Source organism: Equus asinus, chromosome 4, assembly GCF_041296235.1.
Source record: "Equus asinus isolate D_3611 breed Donkey chromosome 4, EquAss-T2T_v2, whole genome shotgun sequence".
Lineage (NCBI taxonomy): Eukaryota > Metazoa > Chordata > Mammalia > Perissodactyla > Equidae > Equus > Equus asinus.
The window spans coordinates 93,392,705-93,412,176 of record NC_091793.1 but is presented as its reverse complement, the minus strand read 5'-3'; the positions used below and the strand labels follow the sequence as shown (position 1 = coordinate 93,412,176).

At 41.1% G+C, this 19,472-nt stretch overlaps 1 protein-coding gene across 2 annotated transcripts; it reads left to right on the top strand.

The window, feature by feature from the left end:
* Positions 1-808: 808 nt before the first annotated feature.
* Positions 809-18,859, top strand: RBM43 (RNA binding motif protein 43). 2 transcript variants are annotated; one of them, XM_044768936.2, is made up of 4 exons: positions 809-1,339; positions 13,104-13,314; positions 15,853-15,941; positions 16,952-18,859. In XM_044768936.2, exons 1-4 carry the CDS (start codon positions 1,337-1,339, stop codon positions 17,708-17,710), a joined length of 1,062 nt encoding a protein of 353 aa, XP_044624871.1. In that variant the 5' UTR covers positions 809-1,336; the 3' UTR covers positions 17,711-18,859. The 2 variants fall into 2 exon arrangements, with proteins under 2 accessions (XP_044624871.1, XP_070363809.1); XM_070507708.1 differs by lacking the exon at positions 809-1,339 and adding an exon at positions 9,550-9,759.
* Positions 18,860-19,472: the final 613 nt, after the last annotated feature.

Genomic DNA, 19,472 nt, shown 5'->3' with positions numbered 1-19,472 from the left:
TTTTAAAATATTCATAGTCTTAAGCCTTATAGATGTGTCATCGGCCATATAATAAATAGGTCTATTCATGGATTCTGGATTATTCATGCTAGCCTGGTGCTCCAGTGGTTAAGATTCTGTGCTCTCACCGCTGCCTCCTGGGTTTGTTTCTTGGTCAGGGAACCACATCACCTGTCTGAAAGCTATGCCACCAGTATTTTGAATATCAGCAGGGTCACCCGTGGTGGACAAGTTTCAGCGGAGCTTCCAGAATAAAACAGACTAGGAAGAAGGACCCAGCCAGACCCAGCAGGTTCAGCTCTGCTGAGCACAGGGTTGCTGGGAGATGGAATCAACTGGATTGTACTAACAACAAATTCATGGATTAACTGGGTGGATTCCAGTTTTTAAAAAAATTATTATGTTTATTACAAGCAATGCACAATTAAAATTTCAGTACAACATCTTAGCTCCAACTGTGCACTATAGCTTCAGTTCTGAAAGTGGAATTGCTAAGTCTAAGAATATGTGCATTTTGTATGCTTTTTTGCACTTTACATTTTGAAAGGGACCAATTCCTTAGGAATATCTGCACCCACCTACGCCTGCAGCAATATTCATGCTTCCTCACACCCTGCCTAACACTGGATATTATCACACTTAGATTTTTGCCCATCTAACCGTGGAAAAGGGATGCCATTATGATTTCAATTTGTATTTCTTTACTCATATTTGCCAGCCATTTGCCTTACGTCCTCAAGCTGTCTTTGACTTTGAAACTATGTATGTAGATTCCCTGTGTCCCCGCAGGTGTCAGAATCAGGAGTCTGAGTATAACGTGGACGGGGTGGTGAGCTCTCTGTTGGCAGGGACCGTGCGCTTTTCATCCTGCGCACCTGGCCGCGGCCGGCGACTGACCCTAGGCTGGGCCGGGCAGGTGACAAGGAGAAAGGAGTGTGGTGTGGTGAGAAAACGACGGGGGAGCAAATGAGGGTGTAGGAAGGGCTACCCAGATTCCCCTGAGCACAGGGCAGACCCAGCACCCGGGGAACCCCCGAATCACACCGGGGGCTTCCTCGGCCTCTCTCCAGTGCTCTTTCAGAAGTCGCGAAACCTCCGAGGGCGGCCCGGCTGGCGAGGGCAGCAGCCGTCCCGGGTCCCAGCTCCCAGCCCGGAGGCCATGACGCCGAAGTACAGCCGGGTGGCGTGGAGGGGCCGCCCTTTTCTCGCCTCGTCTCCTAGCGAGCGGAAACAAAAAAACCGAAACCAAAACCTGCCTGCAAAGCCCTCACCCGGTCGCCCGCACTCCGCTAGAGTCGGGCGCTGACGGCCGCCGAGGGCGCACTTCTCCTCCGCCATGGCAAGTTGCTTTTGCTTTGGATTTTGCAGGGCAGGGTCGTCCCGGTCCCCTCGCCACGGTCCCCCCGAAGGACGCGGAGCCGGGTGGGGGCTGGCGCGGGTGCAGGGCTGACCCGAGCGGCGCGCGGAGGGGCCCGCGGCTGGAGGAGAGGCGCCACCCCGGAGGTCATCCGGCCCGCGCCCCTCGCCCTGCCTCTCCGCCCTGCCGGGTGGGCGCTGTGCGTGCTGAAATTCACAGCAGGCGGGCGAGAGAGGCGCGCGGCCGCCCCCGACCCGGTCCCCCGTCGTCAGGGACGCAGCGGTTTGGTCGAGGGGTCGCTTTGCAGGCTGTGTTAGTGCTTAACAGTTGTCCACGCCTTGGGGAACAAGAGCAGAGTAAATGGAGGCCCCAGTTTCCTTTCGAAAAGGGCCAATAAGAAGGCTTCGAGCCAAGGACGCAAGTTAGGGCGGCATCCTCACGTCTTGTCTGCCTTGGTGGAGACTCTTCTCTTTTGTGGCCTTAGTTTTCTCTCCAGATACAAAGGGCTCTGTGTTTTCACCATCTGTGCTGGCTAGCGAGAACAGTTTGCAAATTCAAGAGTTAGTCTTCCGTGTTCTTTCCAGCAAGTGTCTGAAGGCAGTGGCAGGGCCTGGAATTTCTGCTCACAAATGCTAGGGTCTCAGAAATGCAAGAGCCGTTGTGAGATGCAAATGCGATTTTGTTTACCTGGTGGCAGTAAAGGCAACGTCAGTGAGAATAACTGATTTTAAGAAAAGAAATAGAAACGAACACAGTGAGTGAATGTAATTATTTGTCGCTAGTGCCGTACTTACAAAAGTAAACACATTTTTTTCCTTATATCTTTTTGTTTTCTGATTCACTGGTCGAAAGTCTCATGAAATATACCATTTACAGGGAAAATGCCATCACTTTAATACCTCTTGGCCCAAATCCAGCTTTTGTTTCAAAATCCTGTATCTCAATGTGGTGATTCCAGAAAACATCTCTTTTTCTTCTTAATCGTGGATAGAAGAGATTAATAGCCATCATTGTTCATTATTAACCTCAATAAAAGTATATGTGTTTGCCACACTGTCTCAAACTTAGGAAAGAAGGTTAAAGAAGAATATTGCAGGTATTGAAATAATTCCTTAGCTGATTCATAAAAATTAGTGACTTCTTAGAAAACAAGACTGTATCTTTACTGGTATAATTTTCTTACATTCTCCTTCCTAAAAATAGTGGCTCAAGGAGAAGTTCCTTTGATTTAAAAGATAAGTTAAATGTAGACACTTGAATAAAGAAATACGGTTTTAGTATTGATGAGGCTAGAGGTGGAGTAAGATTTTCTGAATTTAAATTGATTGAAGGTTTTTCTATGATGAAGAGCAGAAATGAAGCTAATTCACCAGCCGTTTACCCGTTGAGGCTGGTGTGGACTGTGAGAGCCAGCTGTTGTATAGTAAATCAAGATGCATCTCTTTGGAAATAAAATTCCCTGAAAATCTGAAAAATCCCTTTCATCGCTTTTTCCTCTTCTAGGAAGAACTATTTTGGGATAATTATACCTTACTACTTGGGGCTAGGATGGAGGAACACTTTTATATATTTTTACTGTTTCCTATGCAATCAAGTTGTCCCTGAATATTTTAAGAAACTTTTCCTCCATTACAAATACCTTGCATAACAAATAGTACATAGATTATTATGGGTTTCACCTTCAGGAGACACTCTCTTTGTTTTATCTGTCTCAACATGAGCCATTTTCATCCCCCACCCCTCTGTCCCTTTGTTCTTGCTGTGAACTCTTTTGCATTTTTAATTAAATTTGACCATTAATTAAAATTTGACCTCAGCCTTCAAGGATTCTCTTTCGTAGAAGTCTTTGACTGCTTTAGCCAGAACTGATCTCACTTCATAATCCCAGATGGCATTTATTGTACATTTTAGTGGTTTATTGTGAATGGTTTTATTTATTTAAAAAAGGTTTTTTTTTAATTTTTATTTTTTTGGATGTACATCATATTTTGAATTCTGTATACATTACATCATGTTCACCACCCGAACACTAATTATAGTGCATCCCCTCACATGTGAGCCTAATCACCCCTTTTGCCCTCCCCCCTCCCCCCTTCCCCAATGGTAACCACCAGTCCAATCTCCAATGCTGTGTTTTGTTTTTTTTTGTCGTTTTTATCTTCTACTTATGAGTAAGATCATATGGTATTTGACTTTCTCCCTCTGACTTATTTCACCGAGCATAATACTCTCAAGGTCCATCCATGTTGTCACAAATGGCCGGATTTCGTCATTTCTTATGGCTGAGTAGTAGTCCATCGTGCATAGATACCACATCTTCTTTATCCATTCGTCCCTTGATGGGCACCTAGGTTGCTTCCATGTCTGGGCTATTGTTTATAATGCCACAATGAACATAGGGGTGCAAGTATCTTTATGTCTTTGTGTTTTCAAGTTCTTTGGATAAATACCCAGCAGTGGAATAGCTGGATAATATGGTAGATCTACCCTTAATTTTCTGAGGATACTCCATACTGCTTTCCATAGTGGCTGCACCAGTTTGCACTGCCCCCAGCAGTGAACAAGGGTTCCCTTCTCACCACACCCTCTCCAACATTTGTCGTTTCCTGTCTTGTTAATTATAGCCATTCTGACCGGAGTGAGGTGATACCTCATTGTAGTTTTGATTTGCATTTCCCTGATAGCTAATGATGTTGAGCATCTTTTCATATGCCTGTTGGCCATCTGTATATCTTCTTTGGAGAAATCTCTGTTCAGATCTTTTGCCCATTTTCTAATTGGATTGTTGGTTTTTTTGTTGTTGAGCTGTATGAGTTCTTTGTATATTTTGGATATTAACCCCTTATCTGATATATGGTTTGCAAATATCTTCTCCCAATTGTTAGGTTGTCTTTTCATTTTGTTGATGGTTTCCTTTGCTGTGCAGAAGCTTTTTAGTTTGATGTAGTCCCATTTGTTCATTTTTTCTTTTGTTTCCCTTGCCTGGTCAGACATGGGACTTGAAAATATGCTGCTCAGACCAGTGTCATAGAGCGTACTGCCTATGTTTTCTTCTAGAAGTCTCATAGTTTCGGGTCTTACATTCAAGTCTTTAATCCATTTTGAGTTGATTTTTGTGCATGGTGTAAGGGAATGGTCTACTTTCATTCTTTTGCATGTGGCTGTCCAGTTTTCCCAACACCGTTTATTGAAGAGACTCTCCTTTCTCCATCGTATGCTCTTGGCTCCCTTGTCGAATATTAGCTGTCCATAAACGTGTGGGTTTACTTCTGGGCTCTCAATTTTGTTCCATTGATCTGTGTGTCTGTTTTTGTGCCAGTACCATGCTGTTTTGGTTACTATGGCTTTGTAGTATATTTTGAAATCAGGGAGTGTGATACCTCCAGCTTTGTTCTTTTTTCTCAGGAATCCTTTGCCTATTCGGGGTCTTTTGTGGTTCCACATAAATTTTAGGATTCTTTGTTCTACTTCTGTGAAAAATGTTGTTGGAACTTTGATAGGGATTACGTTGAATCTATAGATTGCTTTAGGAAGTATGGACATTTTAACGATGTTAATTCTTCCAATCCACGAGCATGGAATATCTTTCCATTTCTTTGTATCTTCTTCAATTTCTTTCAACAATGTTTTATAGTTTTCGGTGTACAGATCTTTCACCTCTCTGGTTAAGTTTATTCCTAGGTATTTTATTCTTTTTGTTGCAATTGTAAATGGGATTGTATTCTTAATTTCTCTTTCTGCTACTTCATTGTTAGTGTATAGAAACGCAACCGATTTTTGTACATTGATTTTGTATCCCGCAACTTGACTGTATTCCTTTATTATTTCTAAAAGTTTTTTAGTGGACTCTTTAGGGTTTTCTAGATATAAAAGCATGTCATCTGCAAAGAGTGACAGTTTCACTTCCTCTTTTCCAGTGTGGATCCCTTTTATTTCTTTTTCTTGCCTGATTGCTCTGGGTAGGACTTCCAATACTATGTTAAATAAGAGTGGTGACAGTGGGCATCCTTGTCTGGTTCCTGTTCTTAGAGGCATAGCTTTCAGTTTTTCTCCATTGAGAATGATATTTGCTGTTGGTTTGTCATATATGGCCTTTATTATGTTGAGATATTTTCCTTCTATACCCATTTTATTTAGAGTATTTATCATAAATGGATGCTGTATCTTGTCAAATGCTTTCTCTGCATCTATTGAGATGATCATGTGATTTTTATTCTTCGTTTTGTTAATGTGGTGTATCACGTTGATACATTTGCGGATGTTGAACTATCACTGCATCCCCGGAATGAAACCCACTTGATCATGATGTATGATCTTTTTAATGTATTGTTGTATTCGATTTGCTAGTATTTTGTTGAAGATTTTTCATCAGTGATATTCATCAGTGATATTGGCCTGTAATTTTGTTTTTTTGGGTTGTCCTTGTCTGGTTTTGGTATCAGGATAATGTTTGCTTCGTACAAGGAGTTAGTAAGCCTCCCCTCCTCTTCAGTTTTTTGGAGGAGTTTTAGAAGGATAGGTATTAAGTCTTCTTTGAATGTTTGGTGGAATTCACCAGGGAAGCCATCTGGTCCTGGACTTTTATTTTTTGGGAGGTTTTTCATTGCTGTTTCGATCTCCTTACTGGTGATCGGTCTATTCAAATTTTCTACATCCTCTTGGTCCAGTTTTGGAAGGTTGTATGTTCCTAAGAATTTATCCATTTCTTCTAGATTATCCAATTTGTTGGCGTATAGCTTTTCGTAGTATTCTCTTATTATCTTTTGTATTTCTGAGGTGTCCGTTGCAATCTCTCCTCTTTCATTTCTGATTTTATTTATTTGAGCCTTCTCTCTTTTTTTCTTGGTGAGTCTAGCTAAGGGTTTGTCAATTTTGTTTATCTTTTCAAAGAACCAGCTGTTGGTTTCATTAATTTTTTCTATTTTTTTTTTAGTCTTTATTTCATTTATTTCTGCTCTGATTTTTATTATTTCCTTCCTTCTGCTGATTTTGGGCTTTGTTTGTTGTTCCTTTTCCAGTACCTTTAGGTGTACTTTTAGATCGTCTATTTGGGATTTTTCTTCTTTGTTGAGGTAGGCCTGAATTGCTATAAACTTCCCTTGTAGAACCGCTTTTGCTGTATTCCACAGATTTTGGCATGTCGTGTTTTCATTTTCATTTGTCTCCAGGAATTTTTTGATTTCTTCTTTGATTTCTTCATTGACCCAATCATTGTTCAGTAGCATTTTGTTCAATCTCCACATTTTTGTGGCTTTTCTGGTTTTCTTTCTGTAGTTGATTTCCAGTTTCATACCTTTGTGGTCAGAAAAGATGCATGGTATTATTTCGATCTTCTTAAATTTATTGAGGCTTGTTTTGTGGCCTAATATGTGATCAATCCTGAAGAACGTTCCATGGGCGTTTGAAAAGAATGTGTATTCTGTGGTTTTTGGATGGAATGTTCTGTATATATCTACTAAGTCCATCTGGTCTAATGTGTCCTTTAAGGCGAGTGTTTCCTTATTGATCTTCTGTTTGGATGATCTATCGATTGGTGTAAGTGGAGTGTTCAAGTCCCCTACTATTATTGTGTTACTGTCTATTTCTCCTCTTATGTCTGTTAATAATTGCTTTATATATTTAGGTGCTCCTATGTTGGGTGCATAGATATTTACAAGTGTTATATTTTCTTGTTGGATTGTTCCCTTTATCATTATGTAGTGCCCGTCTTTGTCTCTTATTACAGTTTTTGATTTAAAGTCTATTTTGTCTGATATTAGTATTGCTACCCCTGCTTTCTTTTCTTTGCCATTTGCGTGGAATATCTTTTTCCATCCTTTCACTTTCAGTTTGTGAGTGTCTGTAGGTCTGAAGTGTGTCTCTTGTATGCAGCATATAAATGGATCTTGTTTTTTTATCCAGTTGGCATTTGATTGGAGCATTTAGTCCATTGACATTTAAAGTAGCTATTGATAAATATGTATTTATTGCCATTTTGTCATTTTTTCTCTTTTTTTCTGGGTGTTTTAGTAGTTCTTCTCAGTTCCTTTCTTTTTCTCTTGCTCTCTTCCCTTGTGGTTTGATGACTATCTTTAGTAATATGTTTGATTTCTTTTTTCTTACTTTTTTTCCTGCTTGTTATAGGTTTCTGGTTTGTGGTTACCATGAGGATCCTATTTAATACACTATGCATATAACAGTCTATATTGAGTAGATAGACTCTTTAGCTTGACCTCTTTCTAAAAGCTCTGCTTTGTCACTCCCCTCCTCCCACATTATATGTTTTTCACATCGTATACAGTCTTTTGTTTAGCGTGTGTCTATCCATTACCCTCTTATCATTGAAATAGGTGATTTTAGTACATTTGTCTTTTAACCTTCATATTATCTTCACAGGTATTTTATCTGCTGCCTTTACTATACTTTTACCTTACAAGTGATTTTATTGCCTGTTTTTTGTTGTTGTTTTGGGTTTTTTGATAATTGTTTTTTTTATCTCTATTTGTGGTCATTGCTTTCCCACTTAAATAAGTCCCTTCAGCATTTCTTGCAGAACTCGTTTCTTGGTGATAAACTCCTTTAATTTTTGCTTGTCTGGGAAGCTCTTTATCTCTCCTTCCATTCTGAATGACAGCCTTGATGGATAGAGTATTCTTGGTTGTAGGTTTTTTCCTTTTAGCACTTTAAATATGTTGTGCCATTCTCTTCTCGCCTATAAGGTCTCGGCTGAGAAGTCCGCTGACAGCCTGATGGGCTTCCCTTTATATGTCACTTGTGGCCTTTCTCTTGCTGCTTTTAGGATTCTCTGTCTTTAATTTTAGACATTTTGATTATAATATGTCTTGGTGTGGGCCTCTTTGGGCTTCTCTTGATTCGAGCTCTCTGTGCTTCCTGAACTTGGATGTCTGTTTCCTTCCTCGGGTGAGGAAAATTTTCCTCTATTATTTCGACAAATAAATTTTCTGCCCCTTTGTCTCTCTCTTCTCCTTCTGGGACCCCTATAATCCGAATGTTAGCACACTTGATATTGTCCCAGAGTTCCCTTACACTGTTCTCATTCTGTCTAATTCTTTTTTCTCTTCTCTGTTCTGCTTGGGTGATGTCCTCTAGTCTTTCATCCAGCTCGCTGATCCGTTCTTCTGCTTCCTCTACTCTGCTATTGAGTCCCTCTAGTGAATTTCTCATTTCGAGTATTGTGTTCTTCATTTCTGATTGTTTTTTTTATATCTTCCAGTTCTTTGCTGATGTGCTCACTGTATTCATCCATTCTTCTCCGCATATTTGTGAGCATCCTCATTATATTTTGTTTGAATTCTTTGTCCAGTAGGTTGCTATTTTCTGTTTCACTTAGTTCTTTTTCTGGTGTTTTGTAGTGTTCCATTGCTTGGAAAGTATTCCTTTGCCTCCTCATTATGCCTCCTTCTCTGTGCTATTTTCTTTGTACTAGGTGAGTGGGCTATGTCTCCTGATCTTGGAGAAGTGGCCTTATGTATGAGATGCCTTATGAGGCCCAGGAGTGTGCTTCCCTCTCATCACCAGTCCATAAGAACCAGGAGTGACCCCTTTGTGGACTACTTGTGTCCTTCTGCTGTGGCAGGGTTGCTCCCACTGCAGATACCCAGGGAGTCTGATCTTTCCTTCCCTAGCCAGCTGTTTGTAAATCTGGTCTGGGGGGACCTCAGCACTGTTGGCTACAAAGTCTATCAGCACACTCTTATTGCAGTTGTCCTCTTAATTGGGTTGGTACCCAGTGTAGCTGGTTGCTAGGCTCAGGGGCTACAGTTGTGATAGGCCTGAGGCCAACAAGGCTGTTGTCAGTTCTGTTAGGAGTGCAGCTGAGTGGGGCTAGCCCTTGGCATGGGGGCACTCAATTGTTTCAGGCTTTGAAGGGGGGTGCTGATCCTTTTTATGGCTATTTGTGAAGCACAAGTCTTCTGCCGCTGATAAGCCTCACCCCCCACCAGACCACATACACTGTCAACACAGTCCTGGTCCGTGCACACTTCTCAGCCCCCTGGAGCATACCCCAATGCCACGCTGCAGAGGACCCCACTTCTGCCCCACTGCCCCCCACAGTTCACCTGGCCCTCACACAAGCCCTGCCCCACAGAGGCAGACACCCTTGCCTGCCTGTAGAGGATCAAGGCACTCAGTCAATGCAGGCTGAAAAAAAGCCTGAGGGCTTGCTGTTAGGTGGGGCCAGTCCCTAGGGCGGGTTGCCTGCCCTGGCTGAACTGAATTAAATCCGTGCTCTAGTGGGTGTGGCAGACCCCTGGGCTAACAGCCCAAGGAATGCACTTCAATGGCCCCCACCGGGTGTCCATATCAGCATGCCTGCACCAGCTCAGAACAATGGCCTCCACCAATGTCTCAGTCTCCGGAGAGGACCCTCCTCTCACCAAGATGTCCCCAGAGCCCACCAGGTGAGTCTCGTTTCACCAAAGGACAGTCAGCCTTCTCTCTGGTGACTTTAGGTTGCTGCAATGAGTGAGTTTGTGCGTGGGCCTTTTAAGACCTGGATCTTTTCGGCTTTTGGCCGATAGCTTTTCTGGGGTGTCCTCGCTGCAGTTATTAGTCAGCAAAGCCAGACAGTAAGACCCCTGTCTCAGTTGGGCTGAGTCTGAAGGATGGTTATAGCAGTATTGCCCCCACTCCGGGCCTCACTCCTCCAGGGAGGGCTTGTACCTTAGGGTGGCTCCCGCCTGGCCAGCTGAGAAGCTCCGCTGCTCCCAAAGGTGGCTTTTTTCCTCTCTGGCCGGAGTTACTGCCTCTTCTGCCTTCGTCAGGACTGTCCCTTGTCGTGGGGGTTCTTTTTATCCAGTTTTCAGTTTTCAATCCAGGGTGATTCTTCCCAAAATTGTTGTAACCTAGTTGTGTTCATGGGAAGAGGCGAGTTCAATGTCTGCTCACGGCGCCATCTTGACAAGATCTGGTTTGTGAATGGTTTTATAACCTTCTCAAATTGTTGGATGTTGGTCTGTTTCCTCTTGTAGAGAATTAGGTCTCCCTCTTTCTGTGCCTACCAAGCTCAGTTGAAATGATTTATTTCTGTGTCTCGGAATTTGTGTATTGACGTATTTATTTATGTCTTATCTATAAGGTAGGTTTTTTTTTTTTAATGTTGGTGATCCCACAGCCTATCCAAGTGCTCCACACATAGTAAATGCTCAGTAAGTTTTTGTGTTGGAACTGAATTTTAGGGCAAGGGGTATACTTTATTGGTTTATGTGTGTCATCTGTGGTACTTAGCATATTGTCAGGTGTACTGAGTTTGTTATTGATTAACTCATTAAAAAGATACTATATATTCTAAGAAATGCCATTGTAGACTGTGAGCTTAAAACACTGTTTCATCAGACGGGTACATTTGCCACTTTATTTTAATAGCTACAGGTGAAATACCAAAGAGCTGCTGAGAGGATACGTATCCTGGAGGGAGTCATCATTGACTTCAGTCATTTTCTATTGAGTTCCTACTATGCTAAATGAGGATTTCACTCAAGTAACCTCTGACTTCTTCTCTCACCTTCCAAATTTGAAAGTTTTAATACTATTTTAAATTTTATGGATTATTTTTGTAACTTCCATATCATACTTAAAATTTTGATAGGATTATATGATTCTCTGTAATATAAGAGGAGATTATTCTATCTTTTTCTCAATGTCTTTTCTGCTTTTATTCTTACATTGACAGAGTTGAATGTTTCCATTTTATTCTGTAATTATATTTTAGTCTTTGGCATTTTGAAGACTTAACAGAATTAGTCTAAAAGTTAAAACTAATAAGAGTCTTTACATTCTTTGGCAAGCAGTACACACTGTTTACAGCAGGACCTCCCAGTGTGCTGAGATTTTTTTCTTTGTTTGGTCCAATGTCATGTGTATTTTTCTTTTTCTACTTATAGGAAAATGTTCCTAGCAGCTGGGTCAAATGGATTCTCTTTTTTTCTGGTATTCCAGAATTTACTTCAAATCATGCCACGCTTCAGTCTGCTATTGATCTTTAGGCTGGATCCCCTTTGAATGCCAGAAAAGGTGGGGGGACTTGCTCTGGGGTGCCGGCACCCATACTAGCAGGTCAGATTCTCTCTAGAGTGCTCATTCAGTTCTTTTGTTGTTATTGTTGTTGGGAAAGATTTGCTCTGAGCTAGCATCTGTTGCCAATCTTCCCCTCTCTCTCTCTTTTTCTTCTTCCTCAAAGCCCCAGTACATAGTTGTGTATTCTAGTTGTAAGTCTTAGTTCTTCTGTGTGAGCCACCACCACAGCATGGCTACTGACAGATGAGTGGTGTGGTTCCGTGCCTTGGAACTGAACCTGGGCTGCTGAAGCAGAGTGCGCCAAACTTTAACCATGAGGCTGTCAGGTCCAGCTCCAGTTATTTTTTTAAAGTAAAATAATCCTCAAGTTTTTTCCCTGCGGTTGTGGCCCAGCTGCCTTCATTGTAGTATGTGTTTTGTGTGTTCAAGTGTGTGTGTGTGCATTGGGGGTAGGGATTGTGGAGCGACGACTGGAGCAGCTGTTTTGCTATTAGCCTTGCAACTAATCTTTCTATTATGGGTGCCTTTTTTCATTTCTGAGATTTTGCCACAAAGGTTGTCACCTTCTCCCTGCAATCCCCTTTCCTATTCTGGGTTAGCTCCTTCCTTCTGTCTCATCCTTCCACATACTTCTATGTGTTTTTGGTCTTCCAGAAATTTGTTGAAATCTCTCCTTTGCTGATTGCTTCCCTTAACTGAGTTTGTTCTCTTTTTTCCTCCTTTTCCTTCTATCTTAAGGTGCTCTTGGGATGGACAGGATACAGTGTGTGTGCTTATATTGTCTTCTTGACCTTTTTTCTTTTTTCTTTTTTTTTTGAGTATAGAGTCCTCTGAACTGAAAGCCCAAAACATCTTTGTGGTCTATGAACCATTACTTGGGCCTATGAGACATCTTGTCCTCCCTGGGGGTAATTTAGGGTAGATTATGTCTGAGCTCTGAGCTCTAGTAGAATCAGGCTGGACTAACTATATAAGCATTGGGAGAGGCTTATAGGTCCATTTTCCTAAATGGGACCTGGGAACAAATAAAAGCATTTAAATAGAAGCCCCTTAACTGGATAATACGAGAAAGTTCAAAGAGAGTGAGCCCAGGGAAGGATCTTCTTGCGTTTGATAGTCTGTGTCCAGTGAGGTGGCAGAGTCTGCGATAGCATGTACTCTCAGTGGTTGAATTCCATCTCAGAGATGTGCTGGAAGGCAGGATTTACTCCACTGCAGCTCCATTGTAATTGACAGGGTTTGATTTTTTTATGGTGACTTTTTCCTGATTCTGGCAAAAAAAAGTAGGGGATGTGTTTCTGATTGACTTATGTACTTTGGACTATACAATCAAGAAAACATACAGAGCCATCTCCAAACTACCATATTTCTTGGTTAGCCTGACTTTTTAAAAAATTTTAATTAAAAAAATTTATCTCTTGATCTTTTCCTTGGTGACTTCCGTTACTTTTAGGCATTTCTAAAATCAGACAAATGTTAACCAATGTTTTCCATTTATTAAAAAAAATGAAGGGTTCACTTTTCTATATTTAATTCTCAAACTCATGTAGAGTTTATATTGGAATATGGTGTGAGGCAAGGATCTATCCTTAATATTTTTTTTCAAGTATCTAGTCAGCTGTACTGGCACCTTTATTGAATAAAATAACCTCTCTCACTGGTGTGTGATGTTGCCTATATTAAGTAGAATCTTATATATTTAAAGAGTAACCTACTATTTCTCTTGCAGGCATCAGTTTTGAATGTCAAGGAATCCAAAGCTTCTGAAAGAACGGTTGTAGTTGCTGGTCTTCCAGTTGCCCTTTTTAGTGATGAATTACTGGCCATATTAGTGAAGAGTCACTTCCAAGATATTAAGAATGAGGGTGGAGTTGTTGAAGATGTGATATATCCAACAAGAACCAAGGGTGTGGCATATGTAACATTCAAAGAGAAAAAAGGTATTTCTAAATCAGATTTTTGTAATCTTAGAAATACTTCTGCAATGAAATTAAAAATCAAATTCCATTAAAATGATTCATGGGATTGGTAAAGTTTAAAGTAGCGTTAAAGGAAGTTACTCTATTCTGAATATAAAAGTGGCACAGTATTGCATTAGCAAGAGTATATGTGAAAATGGCTCATGATAGAGTTGCTAGTGATGGCAAATTCTTGAAGACTTTCTTTTTGTATTTGGAGTTTGTTTACATCTTGGGATAAAAGTGATACATTTTACTGTAGAAAACCTAGAAAAAAAAAGCCCACAAAAATGATCTATAATCTCACAAACAAGATAACTACTTTGGGAATTTTGAGGTGGCTTCCAGCAATATGGTCATGCACATGGCACTGCATAATGATATTTCGGTCAACAACAGACCCCATATCCAACGGTGGTCCCATAAGGTTAGTTCCATCTAGCCTGGGTGTGTAGTAGGCTATACCATCTAGGTTTCTGTAAGTACACTCTATGATGTTCGCACAGCGATGAAATTACCTAACAACGAGTTTCTCAGAACGTATCCCTGTCATTAAATGACATATGACCGTATAATTATACCAGTTGCTTCTCTTTGTTCAAACAAACAAATGGATATTCTAATATAGTATCTGCTTTATTACTGGTAAAATTGGACTGGAGAAATGTGGTTTGGATCTGAGATCAGATTGAGCCATTCTGTTCCCCATCCCCATCCCTGACATAGGTGAGGAAGTTGGGTCTGCAGAGCATAATCACTCCTCCAGCTTCCTGGAAGGGGGCAGCCTTCTTTACAGCTTAGTGGCTGGCAGAATAAATAGCCAGAGAAAGATGAGTCTCCATGCCAGCATCTTGGAGGTGAAAGTACCACTTGGGAGTAAGAGAAGAAACATTGCTCTGCTTGAAGGAAGGCAGGGTCCAGAGAGAGATCCAAGACATGGATTATCAGTACCTTTATTTATCACCGTTAGTTAAGTCATTTCTTCTCAATGGGAATGTTCAGGTAAGGGATGGCGGGAAAGGTTCCTTATGATTTCTTTAAGGGGATCCTAGTGTTTTTGGAAGTTAATATATTATACATTGAAGTGGTAACTCAGAGAAAAAGAGGACTCATTCATTCATTTATTCACAAATATTTATTGAGCACCTATTATTTGCCAGGCACCATTCTAGGCCTTGAGGATATAGCAAGGAATGAAATAGACAAAATGTTTTCTTTCATGAAGCATATATCTGTGGAGGTGGACAGATAATAAACAAGCAAATAAATGGTAATATAATATGTTGGGTGCTTCATTTACTTGCATATTCATATATTATTTATAAACTTATTTATGTGTATTTATATTTATTTGTATGTTAATATATGAATGCTATGAAAAAATATAAAGAAGAATAAAGGGATAGAATGTGATAGAGGGCGCTACTTTAGATAGAGTGGGTAGTGAAATACTCTGTTTAGTGACATTTGAGCAGAGATCTGAATGAAGTGAGGGAGTGATTCATGCAGATAAGGGGGAAGAACATTCTAGGCCAAGGGAAGGAGGGGGAAAAATTCTCTGAGGAGGTAGCATGCTAATGTTTTGAAGAACAGCAAGGAGGCCTGTGAGGCTGGAATGAACAAGGGGGAGAGAATTAAGAGATGCGGCTAGACGGGTAGCTGGGGCCAGCTTATGTAATTAGCTCATAGGTCAAGGCAAGGTGTGTGGGTTTTTTTCTGGGTGAGAGGGGAAGCCATTGAAGGCTTTCGAGCAGATGACTGGCAAAATGTGACCACCTTTTCTTAGATGGCCAGTCCAGCAGCCGTGGGGAGAAGAGGAGCCACTAGTTGTGGCTGGTTTTGACTAGGGTGGCAGCAGGGCAGGTGATTGAGAACCGGTGGGTACTCGGGATTTGCTGATGAATTAGGTGTCATTTTCCGAGATGGGGAACACTGGAGGAAGAGTACTTTTGCGAGGGGGACAGTTATTAAAAATTGAATTTTCCCAGAGGTCACGGAGACGCCTGTTACGATAATGAAGTAGAAATTTCCACAGGCAGAAGGGAGAAAGGTTGAAGCTGAAGATAGAATTGGGAAGTGATACATGCGGAGATGGTACCTAAAACCGTGGAAATTGTTGAGATCACCCACTGGGTGAGTGTAGGTTGGCAAAGAGGTATAAGGCCTGAGGCCTGGGGCCTGGCATCATCTAGAGAATGGGAAGAGAAGGAGAATTAGCAAAAGAGACGGAGCAGTCAGCCAGTAATTAGAGGGCAACCAAGACACTGTGGTATTCTGGATTCAAGAAGGTGAAGTCTCCTCAGGGCCATAGGTAACAGAGTGGGGGATTTACCTTTAGGTTCTTGTTTTCTATTCCTATATATATCTATAGAAATCATCTAGAATATATATAGAATTCTATGTGTAGAAAATATATAGAGAATTCCTATATAGAGAGTTGAACATCTCTATTATTATTAATTAAAATGATTATTAGTGTGTCATGCCACAAACATTTCTGATGGCAGTGTTTCCACTTAGTTGCAGAGAATGTCATCAGAAAAAAGAACCACTATCTAGAAAAGAAGGTTATACCCACTCCACTCAAAGTCTCTCATCTTAGTGAAAAGGTAAGATGTGATGCTGAAGGGGTGCGGATGGTCCTGGATCCCATTTCTTCCGCAAAGTGTTCCCTGCATAGGAGACACAAAGTACCATGACTTCTAGGACAGAAAAGGCAAACTCCCTAACCTGAGTCAGTGTTAGAGGCCAAAGCTGTGCTTGACATCTTTTGGTTATTGCCTGGCCTATGTTTCATGTTTCTGCATGTCCCACTCTATGCTTTTAAAGTGACAGTGAGCTTTTATGCTGTCATGGATGATGTATCTACGTAAAGACTTATTTTGGGGGAAAAAAAATCCAATTAGGGTGAACATTAAAAGGGAACTTTGGGGGCCGGCCCAGTGGCGCAGTGGTTAAGTTCGCACATTCTGCTTTGGCGGCCCAGGGCTGTGGTAGGCGTCCTACATATAAAGTAGAGGAAGATGTGCACAGATGTTAGCTCAGGGCCAGTCTTCCTCAGCAAAAAGAGGAGGATTGGCAGCAGATGTTAGCTCAGGGCTAATCTTCCTCAAAAAAAAAGAAAAAAAGAGAAAAAAAGGAACTTTGAAGAGGCAGGAAAAGTGGAAATAAGAGGCAAAGGTTTAAATTCAAAACTTTGGTTTAATACTTTATTTGGTAATAAACCCAGCTTCTGTGCAGCCATCTGATGAACTTCAAACTTGGAGGGCTCTCTAGGGGGCCCCTCTCCACAGAGCAGAACCAGGGCAGTGTTTATCTGCCGGTGCTGCTTAAGACTTTGTTTCAAAAAAGCATTCTGCCTCTACGAAATATTTGGCCACCGCTGTTTTGGGAAACACAGTGAATGACTGTGAATCTCAAATTGAACACTGTGGCCTTGATGGGCTTGTGGGGTCCCTTTGATGAGCTGCTCTGGTGCAAGAAGACAGTCTGGTTGGTCGGTTGGGGCCAAGTTTAGGGCCACTGCTGAGGAGACAGAGAAAGTGCCAGAAAAAGAATGTGTTTATGTCGTCTCCTCCACCAAGCAGTGCTGTTTTAATTTGTCTCTGTTTGATTTTAGGTCTTCAGCTCTGTAAATGCTATCCTTGATCTTTCTGTTTTTCGAAGTCAAATCATTCTAGAAAGTCTGGTCATGGACCTGAAGAGGAAAATCCCAACTTTATGCTTCAGTTGTTTGGGACCCAGTGGAAGAATCTCCGTGCGAGGATCATTTCTGGCTATCAAGAGGCTCAGAGAATCTTTGCTATCAAAAGCAAGTTCTCTTTTGGAAAAAAACAGGAATTTTATCACTGAGGGGAGAAAGTGGGATAGACAGAGCCCCAGAAGGAGTCTCCAGAGAAGTAATTCTGTGGAGCCACTCAGGCCCTCAGTACCTAAGACTAGCAGAAGTGGAGAAACGCTCATTCTCGACACAGATGTTTTCCTTTATCTGAAAAAGAAATGCAAACGCTATGAAAGCATCCTGAAAAGTTTTCATGTTTTATGTCAGGAAAGAGTGGATGGTGAACTTACCACAATCTGTATACAAAATGCTTATGCTGTTTCTTATCCAAACAATGAAACACATGTGAAAAAGCTCATTGAGGAACTTTCACATGTTCTTCACTTTGAGCTTAGAAAAGAGACAATTAATTTGGAAGGAAAGGAAGCTAGAGAGAAAAGAAATATTAACGTGGCATGTGAACAACTGAGTTCGAAGTACCCTCAGGTTCTGATTAATTCTTGTAAGACACACATTGACATTATAGGATCTTCTTCTGACATTTACTCGTTTAAAAAAGAGGTCATGAAATTACTAAGGCAAAGGGTTAGGAAATGAAATCTCAGCAATAGTATGATTATGGCTGCTGTTTTCCTTGACTTAGCCATGACAATGCCATGTATGACACTAGCTTTGTACGCCTTATCTTGTTTAATCCTTACAACCATCCTTCATCGTAGGCATTGCTATCCTTATGTTATACAGGGAAGAAACTAGGATTTGGAGAGGTTGTTTGAGGTTATCCAGCTGGCAAGGAATGGGACTGGGGTAAAACCCAGTCTATCTGACTACAAAGATAATATCTAAGGTATAAAACTTTGAAAAAAGTCTCACTAAACTGTGAAGAAATCTCACTTTCTCTGCAACCGCAGATTCTTAGAAAAAGAAGTGGCCTTAATTCTGACATATGAGAAGTTCAGATGATTATTAGGCCATTGGCAATTTCTTAACATTCACAAAGTTTGCACTTACTCCAAATAGAATAAGCATGCTGGTAAAATTCACCTGAGAAGCCACCAGATGGAGAATATTTCTGATGCGGGCAATCATTACTTGAGTAAATTCCATTGGTTCTGGATACACAGGACATTTTTACTTCAGGATATTTAGCCTAAGTAAGGGCTTACATAAAATGTTGATTCTTCTGTTTTAATTATGAAGAAAGTGTAGCCTCTTTTTTTATTCCCTTTTTATTTGATAATTGTATTGTTAGAGTAACAGCATTGGAGGAGGAAGATCACGGATGACAAGAATACTAGCAAACCCTTATTCGCCAGGGATGATTTTCAGTGCCGTATGTATCTTTACTCATTCAGTCCTGATGTGAACTCTATGAGGTGGGTGCTGTCTTTATCCCCTTTTCACAGATGAGGAAGCTGAGCCCAGAGATGTAATTAACTTGCCCATGCTCGTAGTTTCTGCACTGTGCTCCCTTTTATAGAATTAGTCTCCCCAGTTCTGTTTAAACAATTGAGAAATGTTTCCTTAAAGATGACAGAGGATTTGAAAATTCTTTACTGAAGAAGGGAAGCCACAGCTTGTAAGCCATTTAGTTGTCTGTGACTCCCCTGAATTTAACTTTGGATTAAGCCAATTTTGGGTATCTGGGGCACTGTAGAGACCTCCCCCACCCCCACTTAGTGTATACATCTTGCTCAGGTCGAAGTAAACAAATGTGATTATGATGATTAGAACTGTATATATCAATAGAAAAGCATAAGGAAAATATCTCTGTGCTTTCATTTTTCTTAGTCATCTAAATCCCAAATATTTCCATTCCAAAAATAAATAATTTCCATTTCTTTAAATATGACGTTTCATTTCTGTACGAGTAACACTTTTTGTCATGGGAAGCTGCTGTTTCTATCAAGCACCTAATAAGGTACCTTTAAGTTAAAAAGGTACTCATTTTTGTTTTGCTTCTAGGAGTTTGTCTCAGTCTGGGTTTAATCAGGAGAGAGAAGGTGCATAGTAATTTAAACGGGAAAAGTTTAATACAAAGAATTGTTAACTGTAACGGGGATAGGGAATAATGAGGGATTGACTAGTAAGAAATAAAGAGAACCCTAAAAAATTTAGGAGTAACAGATATAAGAAGCAGTTCAGATAGAGCACTCAAGGAAGAGTCTGCCCTCTCCTCTTCCCCGGGGCTGAGATCCAGACCTTGCTGGAGGGCGTGTGCCAGGGGATCTTGCTGGAAATCCATCCCCTAGGGTACTGGAGGAATCTCGGCCCAGGGGCATCTCACCGGGGCACTCCATTTCAAAATACCTGAGGGGCTAGCTGGGAGGAGCTGCTAGTGGCTGGGTGCTGCTGCCAC